General features: G+C 37.1%; 1 protein-coding gene across 5 annotated transcripts in view; it reads right to left on the bottom strand.

Moving 5' to 3' along the window:
- The window catches only part of LOC110052985 (kinesin-like protein KIF15-A), a 40,295-nt gene that overhangs the window by 7,441 nt on the left and 12,668 nt on the right, over positions 1-20,186 (bottom strand). For 4 of the 5 annotated variants that reach the window (XM_020759168.2, XM_020759167.2, XM_020759169.2 and 1 more), the window contains 33 exons: positions 14,962-15,142; positions 14,157-14,233; positions 13,818-13,855; positions 13,353-13,456; positions 12,802-12,981; positions 12,207-12,308; positions 11,714-11,821; positions 11,238-11,363; positions 11,054-11,112; positions 10,700-10,763; positions 10,511-10,598; positions 10,258-10,287; positions 9,775-9,950; positions 9,356-9,418; positions 9,149-9,262; positions 8,718-8,811; positions 8,456-8,587; positions 7,670-7,776; positions 7,031-7,174; positions 6,664-6,741; positions 5,967-6,263; positions 4,968-5,075; positions 4,665-4,770; positions 4,447-4,577; positions 3,803-3,880; positions 3,507-3,623; positions 3,308-3,379; positions 3,163-3,240; positions 2,944-3,030; positions 2,794-2,856; positions 2,309-2,389; positions 2,089-2,172; positions 1,650-1,748 (listed from right to left, as the gene is read on the bottom strand). In XM_020759168.2, coding sequence (XP_020614827.2) covers positions 1,650-1,748; positions 2,089-2,172; positions 2,309-2,389; positions 2,794-2,856; positions 2,944-3,030; positions 3,163-3,240; positions 3,308-3,379; positions 3,507-3,623; positions 3,803-3,880; positions 4,447-4,577; positions 4,665-4,770; positions 4,968-5,075; positions 5,967-6,263; positions 6,664-6,741; positions 7,031-7,174; positions 7,670-7,776; positions 8,456-8,587; positions 8,718-8,811; positions 9,149-9,262; positions 9,356-9,418; positions 9,775-9,950; positions 10,258-10,287; positions 10,511-10,598; positions 10,700-10,763; positions 11,054-11,112; positions 11,238-11,363; positions 11,714-11,821; positions 12,207-12,308; positions 12,802-12,981; positions 13,353-13,456; positions 13,818-13,855; positions 14,157-14,233; positions 14,962-15,142 — 3,466 coding nt within the window. Of the gene's footprint in view, positions 1-1,649; positions 1,749-2,088; positions 2,173-2,308; positions 2,390-2,793; positions 2,857-2,943; positions 3,031-3,162; positions 3,241-3,307; positions 3,380-3,506; positions 3,624-3,802; positions 3,881-4,446; positions 4,578-4,664; positions 4,771-4,967; positions 5,076-5,966; positions 6,264-6,663; positions 6,742-7,030; positions 7,175-7,669; positions 7,777-8,455; positions 8,588-8,717; positions 8,812-9,148; positions 9,263-9,355; positions 9,419-9,774; positions 9,951-10,257; positions 10,288-10,510; positions 10,599-10,699; positions 10,764-11,053; positions 11,113-11,237; positions 11,364-11,713; positions 11,822-12,206; positions 12,309-12,801; positions 12,982-13,352; positions 13,457-13,817; positions 13,856-14,156; positions 14,234-14,961; positions 15,143-19,795; positions 20,089-20,186 lie in introns of those variants that run through there. The other variant, XM_020759171.2, reaches the window with a different exon arrangement.

The following is a 20,186-nucleotide window of genomic DNA, read 5'->3' on the forward strand; positions in this document are numbered from 1 at the left end:
TGGATCAATATATTAAATATTGTATAAAAATACCTTCCGTTCTTCGTATAATATTTAGACTTTTGGCCCACGTTCAATCGAGAATTTACACCGATCTAATGAAGACATCACTAAAACGATCTCAGTCGCTGAACATTGGGGTTACCGAGTTACAAATTCAGCCTTACTGGGGTGGAGCAGGGCAAAACTTGCCCAGATAAATTACACACCTGAAAACCTTTTCGAAGTTTAAAAAATGCCGAGATTACCACGTTACCGGAGGTTTTCTTTTAAGCTCAAAGGCCAGAGAGAAGTGACAAAACGCTCTGAGAGGCAAAGTATTTCGCGTATTGTACATCCAGTGTAATAAAAGCATTAAATGCTAAAAACGCGCGAGATAAAAACAAATAATAAAAAAAACCTTTAGCCAGCAGCCAAAATAAAAATCCGATTATAAATAGAGCGTTTATAAATAAAAGAGCTTTAGAAAAAAGAGTATAGTTTTGAAACGTTGTAGAGAGATTCCACTGTATGTTCGCGGGCTCGTTAATATCTCAATGACGTGCGTTATATCCGGGAACTCCAGAGGGACGTTGAGTCACGTGATGTGCGTCGCTTCAGTGTGAATTGCAAGCAGTGTTGTAAAGAGTATATCCACGATCTTTGTCAGCTGATGGCCTTGAACCGGAATAACACAGGGGTATTAGTTTAGGGGACTAGTACAGTGAAGTTAGCAACGGCCCAACTCAAAGAGGTTGTGCAGAGGGGAACAGTTTAAAAACGGTGTTAAAAATTCACGTCACCTGTGGAAAACCGCAGCGATTGAGTACAAATTCAGTTAAAAAAACAGTAAATACCGCTGCAAAGAACCTCCATAACTAAAAGTTGCCATAACAAAAAAAGATAAAAGCCACCAGTTGTGGCGATAAAAAACGATCCCGTACAGCCAGCACTTAAAAGCACTCTCTGAGAGCTGGGCCAGTCACTGGGGGCGGCGTCAAGTTAGCGCCTACAAGCACTCGCCGCAAAATAGATGTAACAGAAGCTGACAGAGTATCAATGATTCAAAACATTCTGCAAGTGTTAAAAAGTGTTTGTCTAACGAATTAAAAACTTTGCTACACACAAGGAATAAAATTCTCTACAAAAGGGGTTAACCTGAACAGGGGTGGATAAAAGTGCTAAAAAGCACTCCCCTGCAGTGCTGATGGGAACCATGTTTGAGAAGGTTAAAGATAAACAGAAACAAAACGGTAAAACAGAAAGGATAAAAAACAGCGCTTAACAACACTCCCTCTCATAAAAATCTTATTACTCGGACCACTGACAGACGCTCACGGGCATAATTTACCAGCAACTTTGTTCCTTCTCTCCGGAACAACAAGCGATACCCTTCCAGGCGAAATCTTGATGCCAGTCGAGCTTAACAGCTGTGCATTGTTTCCAGCTGTTTTGCTTTCCATTGTGTTATTTTCACGCAGCAAACTTGTGTTTTCTATTCAACTATTCGTGACCGGTAGTTCTTCGCTTGGAAAGTTGTAGTTTAGTAAATGGAGATATTTGTAACCCCTCCTGGTCCTCCGTACTACGCTTTCATAAAATGCACTAACATGAAGAACGTCTTTCAAATCAATGTTATTGACTAAATATGATTAATCAGTTAGTCTCACCTGCAGAGAAGTCATTTGCTGCTGTTGCTGAGCAAGCGCCTGATTCATTTCTCTGTACTGCTCAGTCGTCCAACGAAGATCATCTCTTAATTGACTCATCTGTAGAAACAAGCGGTGTTAGTATCAAACGTTACTGTGATCGCTTTGCTTTCTCTGTAGCCTAAGCTTTACCACAAGATTTCCTTCGATTTTGATTGGTTGAGCTTAATACTTGTGACAGGCCGGGTGTGGTTTACTCCCGGTAATCAAACGATAACTGCTGGAAAACTACGTGGCGCTGTTTTAGGCAAATTCTGATACAAAATAGCTTAAACAAGAAATTCTAGTAAACACAGATATCACCTGAACGCAGTAAACAACACTCCTAACTCTGTCTGAAGTGATAAACACAAATTCAAAAATGCAACTTAATACTGTACTGCCTGGAACAACAACTTACTTCAGTTTCGCGATCCAGTCTTTCCTTGTTGAACTTTTCTGTTTCTCGATCAAGTTTGTCTTTTAATTTCTCTATGGTGCGTTTCTGTAGAGAGAGCGACATTCGAGTCAGTGACATCTGACTATGCCATCGGATCACATATATACATGTTGATAAAATATAAAACGAAGTAAATGCGGGTAAGTCCACATCTCTGTGACAGCCATGCACTACAGCTCACCTTTTCTTCAATACTATCTGTCAGCTCCTGTTGTTGAAGTTTGCTTTCCTCCAGCTGATTTCTAAGGAATGACAACTCGCTCTGTGAATAAAAGAAGCAAATACGTAAGAAGCAAGTATTCTCCTCATTCGGTAACTTCCAACTGCACGACTCCCAGCTTTGCACATCTCAAAGAGACATGTTTTAGGTCGTTCTGCAACAATAGCAATCATTTTCACGTCAAAACTCCACAGAGTCTCCACAGTACAGTACGTTAGTGAGGCAGAAAGGTTCAGTGTCAACTAAAAAGTGTGAATGTTTCAGAACAGGGAATACTAATTGTATTTTTCAGAATCTACGTTCAGGTTTATACAAGTTAGATTTTGCAAAACCTGAGCTACGCAACTTCGTTAAGTGTCCAGAAAGTTCGCAAATTCTCAGTGGAGACCATGTATACGTATATATGCATGTTGACAATAAGGCATTAACAAACACAACCTACTTACATCTTTCTCGCCAAGGTTCTTTTTTAATCCCTTGACGGACTCCATTAAATTGTTTACACAATCCTGAAATAAGACAAAAACAAAACAGCAATAGTTAATATATTTTCATTTTATAAAACGTAAAAGAGTCCCTTTAAAACAATCACTTACAATGTCGGATTCATTTCGTTTATTCAAAGTTCTTATGTTGGTCTTTGCCTCATCCAGTTCTTCTGACAAAGAGTGGATTTTCTGAGCCTGCAGGAATCAAAAGTATTAAACTCGTTAATTTTCTGGAATCAAACTCACCTCCGCACCGACTGTAATTTTTACAAAAGTAGATAACAAAACACTAATAAATTGATCTGAGTGTGATCACTAATCTCTTACCTGTTGCTCGCATGTGGAGTTGCTCTCTTGTAGTTCAGTTCTGAGGGCCACCAGTTGTTCCAGTGCTCTAACCATGTCCTGAAATAAAGTAAATCGTTAGTAAAGCACTACAGGAACTGTTACAGTCCAGTCCAGTGTAACGTACCTGTTGTTTGTCTTGCTGAGCTAGCAACTTGTTATTGGTCTCGGTTTGTATGTCTAACTTCTCTAACGTTCCCTGCAAACAGGCAAAAAAGTATTAATGTTAGTTTCGAGAGAAACGAAGTGTATAGGGGCTGACGTTAATTTTTTCCAATTCTCCAGAAGGAAGTTGTAGATATGTAAGCACTGTTTGTTATGTATACCTGGAGTTCTTGTCCCATGTCCTTCAATCTCTGTCTTTCCGCCTGTAATATGCTCTCGTATTCTTCGATTTTATGGTTCTTGAATTCGAGTTCATCTCTTAGAGTTTCCACATCGGCCTAAAACACAACAAACCAGCGACTTAGTCAGGATGGAGAATCAGAAAGTTATAGCCAACTGATCAAGACGCTCAGAAAACAGGTGCAGGTGGAGAGAGAGCTTTATCCCTTCTCCTCTCGGGGCAGGCAGAGCCTACTCATAAGCTACTTGCTGGAAAGTAAAGAGAAACTTGTCTCACCTGTAAGTGTTGATTCATCTCTATTGTGCTCTCTGTTTCTGTTTGCTGGTTGTAGTTCTCAAATTCAAGTCTCGTCAACTGAAAGGAAAATGTTGAATACAATCTTTAGACGAGAATGATACGAAACAGCAAAAAAGGCATTCAGCAACTGAATAATGAGCAAATTTCATGGAAAGTAGACATAAAGATCGAGTCCAGCTCAGAATAAGGTAGCGGCAAGACTGTCGTGCAATCTCTCCTTCCAAAATATTACGTGACCCGTAGAAAGAAGGTCTACGCCACGCCGGAAGATATGAATATATCGTACACTTGTTATTTTTCGCTGGCTCGAATTGAAAACAGATTGGGCTGATGCAGGTTCTCAGATTGCGGGAAACGTAGAAAACACGCTATGTTCGCCAACCCTTAGTGGAAGTGCTCAGACACTTTCCGATCCATTTTATCCAGTCAAAATGTAGTAATTAAACTAATTGCTCTCCAAAGGTTGTCACGCCTGCTGGTAACTGCCGTGACAAAAAAAGAGGGCTAAGACATTACAAAAAGTTCTCCTTGAGCAAACGTGGCTCCTTTGTTTTTTCTGTTTTTTTTTTTTGTTTTTTTCTGGGAACTGATTAGGTTGCTGTGATGCTTTGATCGTCACATACCTTGCTCTCCAGAGCAGCCAGTCTCCTGGCAGACTCAATACTCTCCATATCTCGTTCCTTCTTCAGTGAGTCGACTTGTCTCTCGGCAGCTTGAAGTAAACACTTTACATCGTCTATTTCACTACGAAGAACTGAACATGAACAACATATACAATTAAGATGTTTGGATCTTGCCTCTTTTTAAACGAAGACAGTCATTGTACAACTGATAAACATACCCGTTAACTCTCCCCGGGCCTCTTTGAGCTTGTCAGCTAGACCCAGGTTCTTCATATTCAGCTCGGTCTCAGTCGCAGCGTGCTTTTCCCGTTCACTTGTAAGAACCTAAAATATGATTAAAATAAATTCTCAACTCTTGTGTGTTACGAAGCGGTTTCCCAATGTTTCTCGAGAACAACAGGGGTTGCTTTGTAATGGCCTAACGAAAACAATAAACAATACATTCAATACATGTTTTTTACGTAACATAAGATGTCGGAGCACGCCGAGCAAGTATTTAACTGATTTACATGTAAACTGACCGTTGTGAGATGTTGCACTTGGTGGTCAAGTTTGTTGACGGTTTGGTTCAATCGTATTCTTGTTGCCTCTTCTGTTTGAAGCTGTTGAAGCTGAATATTGTTCATCTCCTGACAAAGATCAAGAACAGAACGAGTTAAGCGCGAGCAAGTAGTTATAACTTAGCGAAGAAATTACCTGAACATGAAGAAAGAAAATGATTCTGCCGACTCTCCTACATGAGGGCTCTGTTACATGCACTTGGTGCAAATTTTTTCACAATTTTGTTGCGTCACAAACAGTAGGACACGTGGCCCAGTAGTAAAGGCCCCTGAAATGAACACGTGTCGCAACGTTTGTTGTTGTTGTTGCCGCAAGCGTAGTATGCTACGGAGTAGAGTCAAGATTATTCTACTTCATAGAACCTTTCCAAGTATTCATGGATTTAAAGCTAAAGGTGAACTTAAGTATGAAACAGAAGCATACATTGCACGAAAGAGTAATAAAATAGAATTTTCACAATCGAAATGGGCGAACTGTTGTCTGTAACATTACTATTAGTTTTACTTTTATGTTATGTTTAACTGCAGTTATTTAACTATTTAATACTTATTCTTTTGTATAAATACATATACTGTATGGAATGTAAATAGCTGCACTGTAAGTAATGGAAAATATCTGTGTCATTGGTAATGTAAGTATTGTTACTGTATGTAACGTAAATAACTGTATCGTTTAATGTAAGCAATGTAAAAATGAATAAAAGATAAAAGATAAAAACAAAAAAGATTATTCTACTTCATGCAACAGTTGCAGCAACAAAAGCGTCGCGAGACGTGTTCACCTCAGTAGCCGCAACAAAACTCCATTCGTCTCTGAGTCTAAAACTTGGATGGCAATAAAATTGAGAGAAAAGTTGCAAAAAAAAAAAAAAACAATTCCCTCAAATAACAGCGCTTTCACTAAAATCTTTCTCTTGCAGCTCAGATTTTTTTAAAGGATTCATTAGGTTAGTAACACACCTGTTGTTTTTTAAGCTCTTCCAAGAGCGATTCACTGTAAAGTTCCTCATCATCCATCTCTTCCGAGTCGAAGTTAAAGAATGGTTCATCCATTTCACTGTCTGATCCAATATCATGGAAGCTATCTCTCCTAATCAGTCCGTTGGGTTGTTTTGGTTTCTCATCAGGTGTTCCGATGACAGGAGATGCTAGCTTGGATTTTCGGTTGTTGGCCGGTGATCGTTTTGGTGTACTGGCCGCGCTACGTGGACTTAGTCGGTTTGAAGTCAGCAACAGTTTACGAGGAGATGTGAGACTCTAAAAGGAAAACGGAGAGCTAGGTTGTAAAGCCTGTCATTACCTAGCAAACCTTTGAGGGTGGTTTGTTTTAAACGGCGACACGAGGAAATGAAAGAGTACAGGAAGTCGTCAAATTTTGCCCACGGTAATTTCGTGTCAGACTCCGACCTCCTGGACGCTATTCCCAAAGGCTTATTCTGATTGCAAATCAATCTTGGAAGAAAAAAAAAGAGACGGTTCGTAGTCTAAAGGAATCCTGTAAGTAACGAAGTCTGTCCACCCTTCAAGGTTTAAATCAGGTGTTGTCAAATCTCTGCTGGTGTAAACTGATAGGTCAATGAGCAGACTAATGAGGAGACGCCTATACTTAGTTACTACGCCATGAGTGCTGTACACACTGTGTGTAACACTTTCTTACCTTGATCGTTTGCATGTGGATGTCATTTAGTGTCGTCCTTTCTACTGCTGTCTTCAGTTGATGCGCTTCAAGTGCTCTCTACGGAAAAATCCACAAACATTTCACTGAGTATATCAAACAAAGAAAGGTTTTAAAATGCAAACCCCCCTGCTAAAATCAACAGAAGTTGCTGGGTAGAATATTTTGTAGAATATTTTGTAGAATATTTTGTAGAATATTTTGTAGAATATTTTGTAGAAATTTTTGTAGAAATTTCCGCTTTGAAACATGCATAATCTTGTCGTCTTTATTTGTTGCTGAGTTTTCGTCAGGACACTCGTTAGAAAGCCATGAACAATAGCTATGCTGGCCCAGCTCTGGTCATTACCTCTAGTTCAGCGTTGGCTTTTCTAAGGGATAACACATCAGCGTCTAAATCGATGCATTTCTTTCTGAAACTCTCTTCCTGTCCCACAAGTTTCTCCTTCATCTGCTGCAAGCTTTCGCGAGTCTCTGTCAGCTCCTCGCGATTCTTGAAAGGGAGAAAAACAATTAACCCAAGTTTGATTCTCAAGTGAGATACATCAGTGCAAATGAATATATGAAAGATCATATTTTTTCAGGCTTTAATTTCACAGCTGCTTAAGTTGTGTATATAACTGCGATGATCATCAAGTGATGTCTTCCTATGATTAACATCACGTTAGTTTCTTCTTATAACATCAAAACAAGGTCAGTCAGTCAAGAGGTATATTGTTTTGTTAAAAACTTAATTTTCAGAACTAACATTAAAACGAAAAAGAGGCAATCGCTAAAAAGGATTCATTCTTTGGTTTGACAACTGAAAAGATTTATCCAAAACCCACCGATTTAAAAGCTGAGGATTGAAAGAAACGAAACAAACTGTTCACACTCAGTTGATTTTGAAGAGTTACTCAAGGCTGTTGCCATTGGTTTGGGAATAAATCGGAAAATACAATTGAAGTAGTTTCTCATTTGAATAGTTGTGATAAAAAGACACACTTACTGATTCCAGCTGAGCCTGTAACTGTGCTCGTTCAAGTTTGAACTTTTCCAGCTCCGCATTGGAAGCTTCTAAGTTCAACAACGAGTTGGACAGACTTCTTTCAAGTTCTGAAAGTTGGGACATTAAAAACAATGTTAACACACACATAGCTGTTAGCCTTCCTTTTGTTCAGTTCATATCACGTTCTTTACAAACCTTTGAATGGTAGTTATCCTCATGACATTAGTAAGAGTCGCACTAATTTCACCCTAATAAGCCCTGAACATAGTCCTCTCATATGCATTACTCCTAACATGACCATGGTTGAACCTCTTGTTTTCTCCCAAACAGTTTGGAGAACAATTTCTAGCTTCTCTTTACGAAACACATAGGCATGTTTTATGTGAAGTCAGAAGAGATTTTCATGATAAGACATGTATGAAAACAATCCATGTATTCTGTTCAATGACCAAGAGCCAATGAAACCTCCATCTACGCAAAGTGTATGACAAGAAGGTCAAGAGAAGGACTGTTGTCAGAGAAACCTTGCGACAGAAACTAAGACGAATTTAACCTGACACTAAAAGGTAAGACGCTAAGCTGTTTTTCCTTTGCAGATAAAACGTCAAAAAACAACTTGACAACAGAATTTAACGGCTTATGTTCTTTTAACAAGAAAAGCAAGCCAAGGGTAACAGAAATCGTCACTGACAGAAGAAACTTATGATGGCTAATCAACTGGCCGTTTGTAGTCATGCATGTTTCACAATTAAGAATAAAACGAAAGCAAGTGAATTAGAAACTTACCGCTTCCTTGAGGTGACTGAAGAAGTTCTCTGAGTTGCCTCTCAAGCTGTAGCGTGTATCGGTGACTCTTAGCAAGGTCCTGAGCGCAATCAGTTCCATCTTCATCAAGGGACCGAATGCACTTCAATTCCGCTGAGGACAAGATCAAACCAAACTAGTTTACAATTCTCATTCAAAATAAAATGTTGTGTCAGAGTTCGGCGGGCATTATTCTGAACTCGACAATTTTCTTTTTGACATCGCCATAGCAGATGTTAGTTACCTCTAAGCTCCAGATTTTCCATAGCGAACCTTGTGACATCTGGATGATGTTCAATTTTGTCTTTCAAGACTGCAATTTCTTCCTTCAGGAGTTGCTAAAAAGTGAAAGGAAAAATATCATTCGAAATTACTTCTCAAAACCAATGATTTCCAGAATTTATAAAACAAAGAGTTAGTTGAATAATTATACAATTTTTCAAACAAATCTTGAATAGTAAAACTAGCCAACTCGGGCATTACACAGCTTGGACTCTTATAGAGGACTCGTTCTTCAACTACAACGATGCAAGTTCTCAAGTGTGATTAAAAAGTGGTTACTGACCTAACCGCGTAATTTGTTACAGTAAAAGGTGTGCTACGACTGTACGAGAAAAACAGAAATAAGGATGAGTTGTATAAAAGCAAGCAAATACTCTTCTTGCATGCTCTTACAATTTCTCTATCCTTCTCGCCCTCCTGTCCCTCGGAGCCTTCCTTTTCTCGTTTTCTTAGTCTCTCCAGTCTGGAAATGGTGCTTTCTCGAAACTTTAGGATCATCTTTGTCGACTGAGAAATAAAAAAATAAATGAGTTAACTAAGGTTTGCACATTGACACAGTGAGCCAGAACGTCTTGTTACTGGAAAGTTTCAGATACACACCTGTAAGAATTTCTCCTTTTTACTGCACAGCTCTTCGAGCTTTTGTACTTTTTCAACTAAGCACTGTCATAACAAAGGAAAAAAGAAATGAAGAACAGAGCGCAGAACTCTCAGTCAACTGTTACAGTGACTGTACATGCATCAGAAAATTAGTGGGAGTAGTTTCTACGATGGACTAACATGCCATGAAGTGGATTACTCCTAATGTATTAGCTACCGATATTATTAGCAGCAAAATTGACTTCAGTTACAAAATTAAAAAAAAAAAATAGTTAAAGACGGAAATCATCTTGCTCTCAATCACAGTTGACATAGGTTTCTCTCAGTAAACCTTGAAGAATACATGTATATATGCTGCTGTAATGCATAAAGGCTGCAAAAGAGGATCATGTATTGCACATGTTTTACCAGTTTCTAACCTGTTTTTCTTGTTCAGCTCGATCTCTAGCAGCAGTGGCCGCTACCATCATCTCCTTCCACTCTCGGTATTGTTGATTGAAGTCTACTCCTGAATTATTATTGTTATTGTTGTTACTGTCCGGTGCTACACACGCCTCGTCACGAGAACTCTTGTTGCGTTCAGCTTCCGTTGATTCTAGAGAGTGAGAACCAGATTCAGTTCGATCATTAAAGCTTAAGCAAAGGTAATTAAGTTGTCATTGTAGTCTGGAGGTGACTGTAAAGCCCACACTGCAGTTACCTTCATGAATCATTGTGTAGAGCAGTTTCTAACAATGCAGTTACACAGTTTGCCTTTATAGGGGAACCACAAGTCACATTGCAAAGAGACTACACTTCTCATTGGTGAAAATATGGACAATATGACCACGTCTGAGTTCCAGAATGTTTAATCTCAAAATTAACTTCTTTAAAGTGATTTGTATTTAGCTCAGCAATTGTACCTTGTCTAGTGATTTGCTTTGGGACACCAGCTGAAAACCAAACAAAGAAATACACAGGTAGGTAAGTTATGTTACAAGCTACACAGTTGTATGATCAAATTGACCAGTAGGTTATACTTAATAAACACAATTGTTGGAAAAGGTTGAGACTGATGAGTACCATGATTAACAGTGAGGAGGGCAATATTTTTGCCAATGTCTACATGTACTTAAATGAGATACTGCATGACTACTGAATACAAGTGAATCTCACCTCTAGCTTTCTCCAATTCCTCTCTGAGTCTTCTTATTTCAGCTTGAAGAGCAGTAATACTTCCTGTAGCATCTTCATTCACCACAGCCTAACAGTCATTAACATTTACCAACAGTTAAACATGTGTCCTTCATGGCAAGTTAAGATAAATTCAGGGGTACAAACTCTAAAGAACACAGAAAAACATACCTTGTTCTTAATCATCTTTGCCCTTTTGGCGAAGTTCAGAGTGGACAATGTTTCACCAAAACACCTGAAATAAAGAATGTTCAATTTATAACTTAATTACAAATAATCATTATAGTTGAACCCCAATTAAGCAGCCACCTATTAAATAGCCAGTCTTATTAGGTGGCCAGCAATGAAAGTCCTGACGAGGGTTTTTCTATTGTTTTTACCTCTATTAAATGACAGAAGGTGGCCATTTAATAGGGGTTGAACTGTAGTCACCTTCCTCAAGATGTCAAAGACAACAACTATATGTTGGTCATCTTAAACTGCAGAATTTAACGTCTAACAAAATAAAACATCTATAAAACTTACTTTGCAGAAGGGTGCACATTGGCAATTAGATAGGTTTTGGCATTGCCACCCAAAGAATCCTATGGAAAAAAGGGACAGTGATGTTAGAAGCAGTCTATATTCTTGAATAACAGTGTATGGATCAAGTGAACTATTTAACAGGATCTTCATTTCTGCAGCCAGTTACAAATAAAATGTAACTTACCCTTAGAAGAAAAGTGAGCTTAGAATCTCTGTAGTGTACATGTCTTGTCTTTCCATGGGTTATGTCAACTAAGGCCATTATCACATTACCAAGAGCTGATAAAGATTTGTTTATACTGCTAGCTTCCTAAAGCAACAGAAAAAACAGCAAGACATTAGACAACTTGACTGAACAGAGTCAAAATAAAATGGTAAAATCCTGCAGGGCTGTCATTAAGGGCTGTAACCCATAACACCTGTTATGGCTGAGTATCCGTGATGAGCCCTTGATGTTACAACCTGCCTCTTCTTGGTACAATTCACCCACAAAGTAACAAGTTTGTTACGGGTGTGAGGACCAAGGCAATGGGTGACTCAAAACTTAATGACAACCCTGTCCTGAACCTACACTCTTTGAGACAATGAGCCTCATTGCATCTATCCCACTTTTTTCAAAAATGACTTCTTTGCAGAAAAATAAGTAAAGTTTACATGTACCTTGAGTCTGAGACCCTCTGCATGTGTATCCTTCTGTCTTTCAGATCCTGCTAAGTCCACCAGATTAAGGCGTGACACCTTGATACTAGCCATGCCAGCTTTACGTTCCTGAATAAGATTAGTAATAGCAAGTCATGTTAAAATTTTTATTTAACAACATCATTATTAAAATCTCCGATGGAGAATTCTTCTTGACTAGAAAGAGATCTTTGCAAAACTGTGAAGCTTAGGGCCTGTTTACAGGGAGGGAGGGTTACCTTAGTAAGCGGGTTAACTGTAGCTGGGGGGCAACAGATAGCCAGGGTCTACAAGCAAAATTTGACAGGTAGGGTAACCCCACAACCCAGGACAACTTAATGCATGTTTAGACTCAAAGGGTCTAGGAAAAAAGTAGAAAGTTAACCTGGGTAGGAGCATTTACAAGGGAAAAAGTTAACCCGCCAAGTCCAAGCCTAGTGGGGTTACAAGTGTAATTAATGTTAAATTCACCAACCTTGGATTCTAAAGCTACTGTAAAAACAGCATGACTGCGACTACTTTCTCTGTTCATTGACGTTGAAGCCACTCTCCTGTTTAACCAGCCCGAATTTAGCACCTGAGGAAAGAAAATATAATACAATATTATTTCCTGTAATTCACAAAGACCTTCATTCAGTGTCAAGCCTGTATGGGTTTGGTAGTCAGCTCTACAGTCCTGTTCAAAGTTTCAGCAAAGGCACATAATAAGACAAAAATAATACTTAAACAGCTTAGTAGAAAATAAAATGAAACAACTGAACTTGTGTCTTGATATCCTCAAGCTAAAGTTAATTAGCCTTAAAGAGCCAATTGGCTAATCAAAAACAAATTAAATCACATGCAATAATACTTGGATTTGAAAGTGTGTCTAACAGTTGTTTTTCGCTGGCGATAAGCTTATTTAAATAAAGGGCTCTGCTAGAGCTTGAGATAAAAATTTCAAAACCTGGCAATGCAAGGTGACTTCAAACAAGAATGCAGTTATCTTTCTTTTTATAACAAACCTCTGTGACAAGAACTTCAAACCTGGAGTCCTTGTTATACAAATGTAAAAAAGAAAATGTAAATACCCTGTAAGCATCTCTGGCACTAGCAACATCTCTCTCAAGAAGCCCATCCACAAATACACCTTTCTTGATATCTTCTCTTAATGAGAGACCAGTTGATGCAGGATCTAACAGATCAAATATCTGTTCATTGTAGATTTCAAGGAAAGAGCAGCGACACAAGAACTCTACCCGTTCACCATGCTGAAAATAGATTAATCAAAATCTGTATTACAATTTTCACTTTACAAAAGGAGAAATTAAAGAAACTAACAAAATAATTATTAATATTAAATGTTTCAATATTACAACACAGCTATTATTCATTGCATTTGCATGATTTTTACTAATTATCACCATCTGTATGCCGGTATAAACTAAGGCAGTTAAATTATGTGACTGTATTCTCAGTGTTTTCAAAATCAGGTGAATCAGAGTAGAAAATCGATACCAATGCTGCTATATACGAGCAGAAATCAATTAATTTGCTACAGTGCTAGGCAATGCCTACACCTGCACCATTGAACTGAATAGCTTTTAGAGTTTACATCAACTAGACACAACATTCTCACTACCTTTTCCTGTTCTCTGTTTATGAGACTGAAAAGGTATTCAAAGGCACGTGGTATGACACCTCGGAGCTGATGAGTAAAACTCTCCTCCTCTCCCTCTGCAGGCCCTGTTAAACAATGAGAATGATAGTTAATCCATGAACTAAACAATTGAGGTAGGAGCATTTTTAAAATGACAAATGGTGAAATGAGGAAATGACACAACGGGTAAGAGCCAATGTGGGATACAGGTGTCTGTAAGGGTTAGCCGTTACAATTACCATTGTGAGCTTACCACTGTCAAGTCAGTTATATTTAGGCTTTAGAACCTGAGCACTACTTAGGCTAATCATAGTGCCATTTTGTCATTGCACCATTTTGTGTTTTAAACATGCCCTCAAGGAATTTACAATCTAAACTCTTCAGAACCAAATTACAATAATTTATCATAACATATATTAAGTAAAGAGTCTTGTTTACTAGACTTACCAAGCATGGTGAAAGTCTTCCCAGAACCTGTCTGGCCACTAAAGAAACAAGCATAATATAATCAAAAATGAAATTATATAAAATAAACATGTTCTCAGCTAATGAGGGGAAATGCAACAGTACAGAAAAGAAGAAAATGTTAAAATCAAGATGCAGGACTTCAGCCTACAGTCACTTATTAAATTAAATGAGGCAAAGAGTAGCCCAGCAGGAGCCACTTACAATGAGGGTCTCAGAGTATATTCACTGTGGGAGAACAGGAAATTGCAGCGAAGCATAAGACAGACAAAAACAGCACCCAGTTAAAAGGATGATGCTGTGTGTTATTGTGAAACTTACTAAGCAAAAATAGTTCCATTGTAACCTGCCACGCAACCTTCTACAATCTTCTTTCCAACTGCTCCAAATACCTCTTCCTATAAAAAAAATAACCAAACAACAAATTGTCAATTGAGATAAATTTATCGAGTTTAAATTTCATGAAATTAACAACAATTTTCATGTTGGTGGAAAACAGAACAAAACATACTATTCATACAAACATTTGGATGGGCTGCTTAATTTACATGTACATGGGTCATCTACACCTGTTTGTAATGCATCATCAAAAGTTAAATCTCTGAGATTATAAACTTAAGACTGATTAAGAACATTTTAAGGCTGACCAGAAGACTGAGGTTCATTTCAATATCTGACAAAACTGTAGGAGGTCACATTTTAAGGTTTCCTAGCTGGTGAGATGACTTAATTTGTATCTTGAAGCTCATGAGAATCTATAAACAAGACATACACATATATCTAAACTAGACTAGTGATATCAACATCACATTTACTTCTACTGTCTATATTTGTTAATTCAGATAATTACAAGTTCCATTTTAGCCTTAAACCCCATTTAGCAGAACTACCAGCACATTGTTTCAAACACAATGCACAATTAACAAATCAAAGAATTACCTAAACAGATTGTGACATAACTGGATTTCAATATTTATCAGTCTGTAAATAGACTCAAGGCCAGGGTCAATTTTGCAGTCATCATAATTTTTCGACCCAATTATTTTCCAAATTGATCGGCATGACGCAGACGCATGCAGTAATTACTGAACCTTTGACATTTAAAACCACCAAGGATTATGAATACCTGAGTGGCATTGATATCAGCTACATGATCAAATGAGAAGTTTTTTGGATCAGGCTTAGACTGGAGCACCACTGTATTCCCCGACGTCACTTCTAAACATGGTGTACGGTCAACATCTGTTTCAAGGTGTTTATCTGGTGGTCTGACACGGACGTACACTCTAATGTTATCTCCTTCCCCACTGAAAAACAAAGCAATATAATTTTAAACTTCATGAGGTGCAAATAAAGCCCATTTTCCAATCTGCTAAGTGGATAAAGTGTACCCCTGTACTTAGCACACTTGAAAAAGAAGAAGTCCATTGCCAATTTTAAAAATTCTCAAATCTGTGAGAATGTCAATTTGGGCAGGTAGAATCAAAGCTTTCACTAGCCTGACAGACAAGCAGGAAAACAATTACAGCCTAGCTCTTAAAATAAACATAATTAAAGCTTGACCATGGGCCACATGTACAAGTAGGTCCTACTAGAAAAATTCTTTATGTATTTCCTAGCTTGTAGTCTGAATCTGTACCTAGAATCAGAACTAATTGTCAATAATAAGACAGGGGTTTCAACAAAGGCTGTACAGTGAGCAAATTGACCAGCTGTGAGGAGCTCAAAATTTTATCCCCGTCTGTGACAACCAATTGCCTTCCTACTGAAAACTTTAAAGAAACCCCTGATAAGAATTACATAACTATGAGGTGTCCAGTCGGTAATTAATATTGATTAATTCTGACCTCTGTGAATTTCAGGTTACCGCCACAACTAAAAAAAATCAATTGAAAAAATCTAGAAAGATGTTAAAATCTGGGCTTTTGTTAACACACTTTTCAAGAATGTTTCAATTTGTTTTGAAGGACATGCATTGTCTCATTCAGATGTATATTTATTTGGCAAACAAAAGGTGAAATTGATGTATTTCCCTGAATTAAAAGCATAAAATGTTTGTAAGGTGCAATTAATTTTAGAATCTACAAGCCACGCTATTATGTAAATATGGGTTATTGACCAAGCATGAGGTCAAGATGGCTGGATATTGTCCAAGTTCTTTTTCTGCATGTTTATGGACTGAGACGGAGTCGAGGTCCATAAACTTGCATAAAAGAACAAGGCCAACATCAAGACATCTTGACCACACAAGCTTGGTCAATAAAGGATTTATTATATGGCTTTCGTGGAAATTTTTCTTGCAGGACACTGCAGGTAGTCCCGAGTGGTTAGCCAATCACAGCCCAGGATTTGATTCATCTTGCCCGCTCACAGAGCTAGTCATATAATAACATTTTATAAAATTCAAATGTGTTGTATGTCAGTTTATACTAGTTTCATTTTGATTTCAGGATATCATAGGATAATGCACATTCAATAACATCACCATCTTAAATTTAGACTAGTACAATATATAATAAGATAAATGTTAACATTTAAGTACAATTAAGATCAGGATTGATTGGCAGACTCCAGGCAGTCGAGCATTGTTTGAATGGCCACCTTACAGCCAAAACTCTAATTCACAGATGTTACAGTTACCAAAACAGACTTTGAATACCCCAAAACTTCTACTGGTAAATGTAATCATGTAATAAATACCCCTGTGTAGCTTGACAATCCAAGGAAAGTATAATTACTTATAAAGAAGTTCAGTTCAAAACATTTTGCCGCCTGTGACAAGCAGTTGCCCTTCTGCTGAAAACGTTAATAAAACCCCTGGATAAAGTGGATTGGAAATCCTTTTTCTGTGGCTTCCCACAACAAAATTCATTGGTATGAAGAAATAAAGAAATTGTGACTATATTTGATCACTTCAAAGTTATATATTAAATTATTTAGTTTTGGAAAGTTCAGCTTTAGTTAGCTCTGTAAAATGTTACAAACCATTACTCAACCAATGAAATAATATTTGTTTTAAAAAAACATCTACCACTGACAGTGAAAATTTCTCAAAAACAAACACAACACTGATCCCAGCCAAAACCATAATAAGATGCTGTTGTAAACATGTGTAATTTGCAAAAAAGCCAATGTTAAATCCTGACATAATTGCTTTGGCATAAAGGTTAAGACACAGGAGTTCTCTTTTCATTACCAAGACAGTTAAACACACAAGGAATAAATGCACCTACAATCTAAAGCAATACTAAACACTGATATTTACTTAGTCAGGAATAGATGCAAACTGATCAAATGCAAAGCAAGTGATGACAAATTAATAACATAATAAAGAAGTTCAACATTATAATCTGCCACTGTTTAACCACAACATCAATTGAATTTAAGCACTACTCCAAGTTAAATTGATGATTGCAATTTTTTTCTCATTCATTGTCATATGCACAATTTTACCTTTGACAGAAGAAGCAAGTGGATACACTGTGCCTCTTGCTAGTTAATCTGCAGCTATGCCCAAGAATTGTTTGTGCCAGCATATCAAAGGAACTTTACAATCATTTCATCCACTAGAGATATTGAATATGGGACTTTACACATGTGTGACCTTGGCAAATATCAATCTGGTATCCAAACAAACTGTTTTGATAAACTCTTATCATGCTACGTCCTCTCTTACCCCACGGACTAGAATTTCTATTAGCAGAGGTAGCTATTCAATTTGTAATCCAAAATAGCAAACGAATCATATCCATAACAATGAGTGCTCCTGCTGGATACAGAACCTTCTATTGTGAGACCAACACAAAAGCTATTATTATTATTGGAAGTTATATTTATTATGTAGAGAAATCCAAAACTCCAAAACAAACTGCTTCACTGTTTTGTCAAGATTCAATCGTTTAAAGCCCTGACATGCATACAAATTGTGCTCAACGGTCTCTGAAAACATTTTATCATATCAGATCAGAGTTTGTTTAGTCTATATCAAAACAGACTGTCTCTCTTGATCATTACCTTATTCTTGCGGCATACATGGCTGATTTTGTGTCATCATTTTGAAAAGAAACAAACTTCGGATCATGCAGGAGCTTCAGTTAAAACTGTGAATGGAAACTCTTTGTTATCAAAATCAAAAATCACTTGTCACATGTTAAAAACAATGCCAGTGTGGTTCACTTCATGACGTAAAAATTAAAGCTATTGCTTTCCACAGTCTGTTAAGCTCATGCCTTAAATATTTTGTCCTATTTTTAAAACAGTACTGGAATTACTTCGCAGTTCTTTTTACATTTTTCACTAATCTAAGTATGAATCTCTGTATAGAATCAACAATTTTATTTACGAACAAAAACATTACACAAGAGATAGAGCAACAAATTTGCATATCAAAATATTTTGCTGTAGTTCATTATCTGCTCATCAATATCCTAAATGATTCAATCATTAGCACTGCCCTGTTATAATATTGTTGGTCAATAACAATTGAACATGTCTGCATAATCAACCACTGTCACATTTTGTACTTTTTTTAGAATAAAATCCATGCATTTTTTAAAACATTATAATTTTATTGAAAGCATTATTGGTTGGAGCAGGATTATCATTTACCCCTCACTCATTACCTTGACCAGCTAAAAATACACATGCGTAAGGAATAAAATTCAAACAAGGCTGGAGTTGTAAGTTAAAGTTGAAATTTCTGTAGGTTAAACTTCAAGCCACAGTTTGGGAAACTAATAATAATATATTTAACAAATTTATATAGCACTGGATATTACAAAGGGCACAAAATCAGTTCAAAATAAAATGCTCTAATTCCTGTCTCTATTCAGGAAGCGTAGAACTTTAAAAGAACCTCTTAAAATTGGGCAAACAGAAAATAGCCTTTTCCTTCATGTTCCAAAAGAAAATTCCTCAGCCACTGCAATTTTGGAAACAGTATGCAAGCATATATAGTAGGATTATATGTTCTCAATTTAATGCTATGACAATCTAACACACATTTGGCAATTTATATGCATTGTACACACATGTACAAACCCATTCATCATTTTATGTTGATTTATAATAATAATCTGTTAATGAATTTTAAAAAATTTGCGATTCATTCACAGCTGTAATAATGACAGATGATTTCTACTTAGCTTCCATAATCCGCAAGACAGAAATGTCCTCAACTATGGCATGTATTTACAAAATTATGCTTTTATCCTTTAAAGTAATGATGCCTCAAAATCGTTTTCACAAAAAAAAAAACGTTCAGTAAATAAGATTTCTAGATCACCGCATCACCTGTTGCATCACAGTCCATATTCCCAATTTTCCCACTAAAACGGGCTTAATCAAATTACATCATATAAAACGATTTAATTTAAACAGTAGTTTGGCAACCTAATCTTGTACAAGATTTTACATTACAATGAACTTACCTATCTTGTGTTCTGTGGCAAAAATATTACCAAAAGCTCAAAATAGCTCCTGTTTTTGTTTTTGAGTTAAAATCAGATCTGACTACATTTCAACTGTGGCGACTTTTCATAGCTGCAAAATTGCAGCTGTTAGAAAGAATATATTTATAAAGGTCCAAAACTTTCATTTTCCTTGCTCTTTTGCCTTTATTACGCGAGTTGAAAAAGCTAACTTCAGAACTTTTCTTGTATTTTGAGTTTCAACTTCATTTGTTTGTGATGTCGCTGTTTACCGTGTATACTAAGCCATCCAAATTTATCTCGTACGTAGACTGATGGGAAAAATGAAGATTTTGAAACGAAACACAAGTCTTGAATATAGGAATTGAAGACAAAGTTTTATCGTCAAAAAGGAAGCTTAAATATAACTCCTGTGAATCGGTTTTGAAGAAATAGTAAATGATCATGCCAAAAGTAACGTAAATTCTGTGTTCGAAGCGCCTTTGCAAAAGGCTACAAAAGAACCACTACTGTAAATGGATATACATTCACCTTTTGTGCCCGAACGATATTGCCATCAAGATTGAACAGTTCCGAACATCATGTCGCCTGTCTAGGGATTTTTCCCTCAGGGAATTCAGGAAAATTCAATACGCAGAGTTTATAAGGCGCGCATCTGTTCCTCGGAGCATCAAAAATGTACCTGCGCGTCACTCGACAATGAAGCTGTTCGTGTTTGTTTACTTTAGATCGGTTCTTACGCAAGTACCGCCGCTAATAAAATATGTACAAACGATTTGAACGAAAAAACACTTGAAAATTCACAACTAAAGTAGCTTCCCAAGAGAGAACTAAGTATTAGGGGCGCAATGTCGAGATTTACCATTTTTTAGTACTAGCAGTCGTACTGGCATTCGATAAATTGAATCTGGCTTAGCTTACG

This window comes from Orbicella faveolata, unplaced genomic scaffold (assembly GCF_042242905.1).
Source record: "Orbicella faveolata isolate gen_17 unplaced genomic scaffold, um_ofav_v1 contig_3, whole genome shotgun sequence".
In the NCBI taxonomy this organism is placed as follows: domain Eukaryota; kingdom Metazoa; phylum Cnidaria; class Anthozoa; order Scleractinia; family Merulinidae; genus Orbicella; species Orbicella faveolata.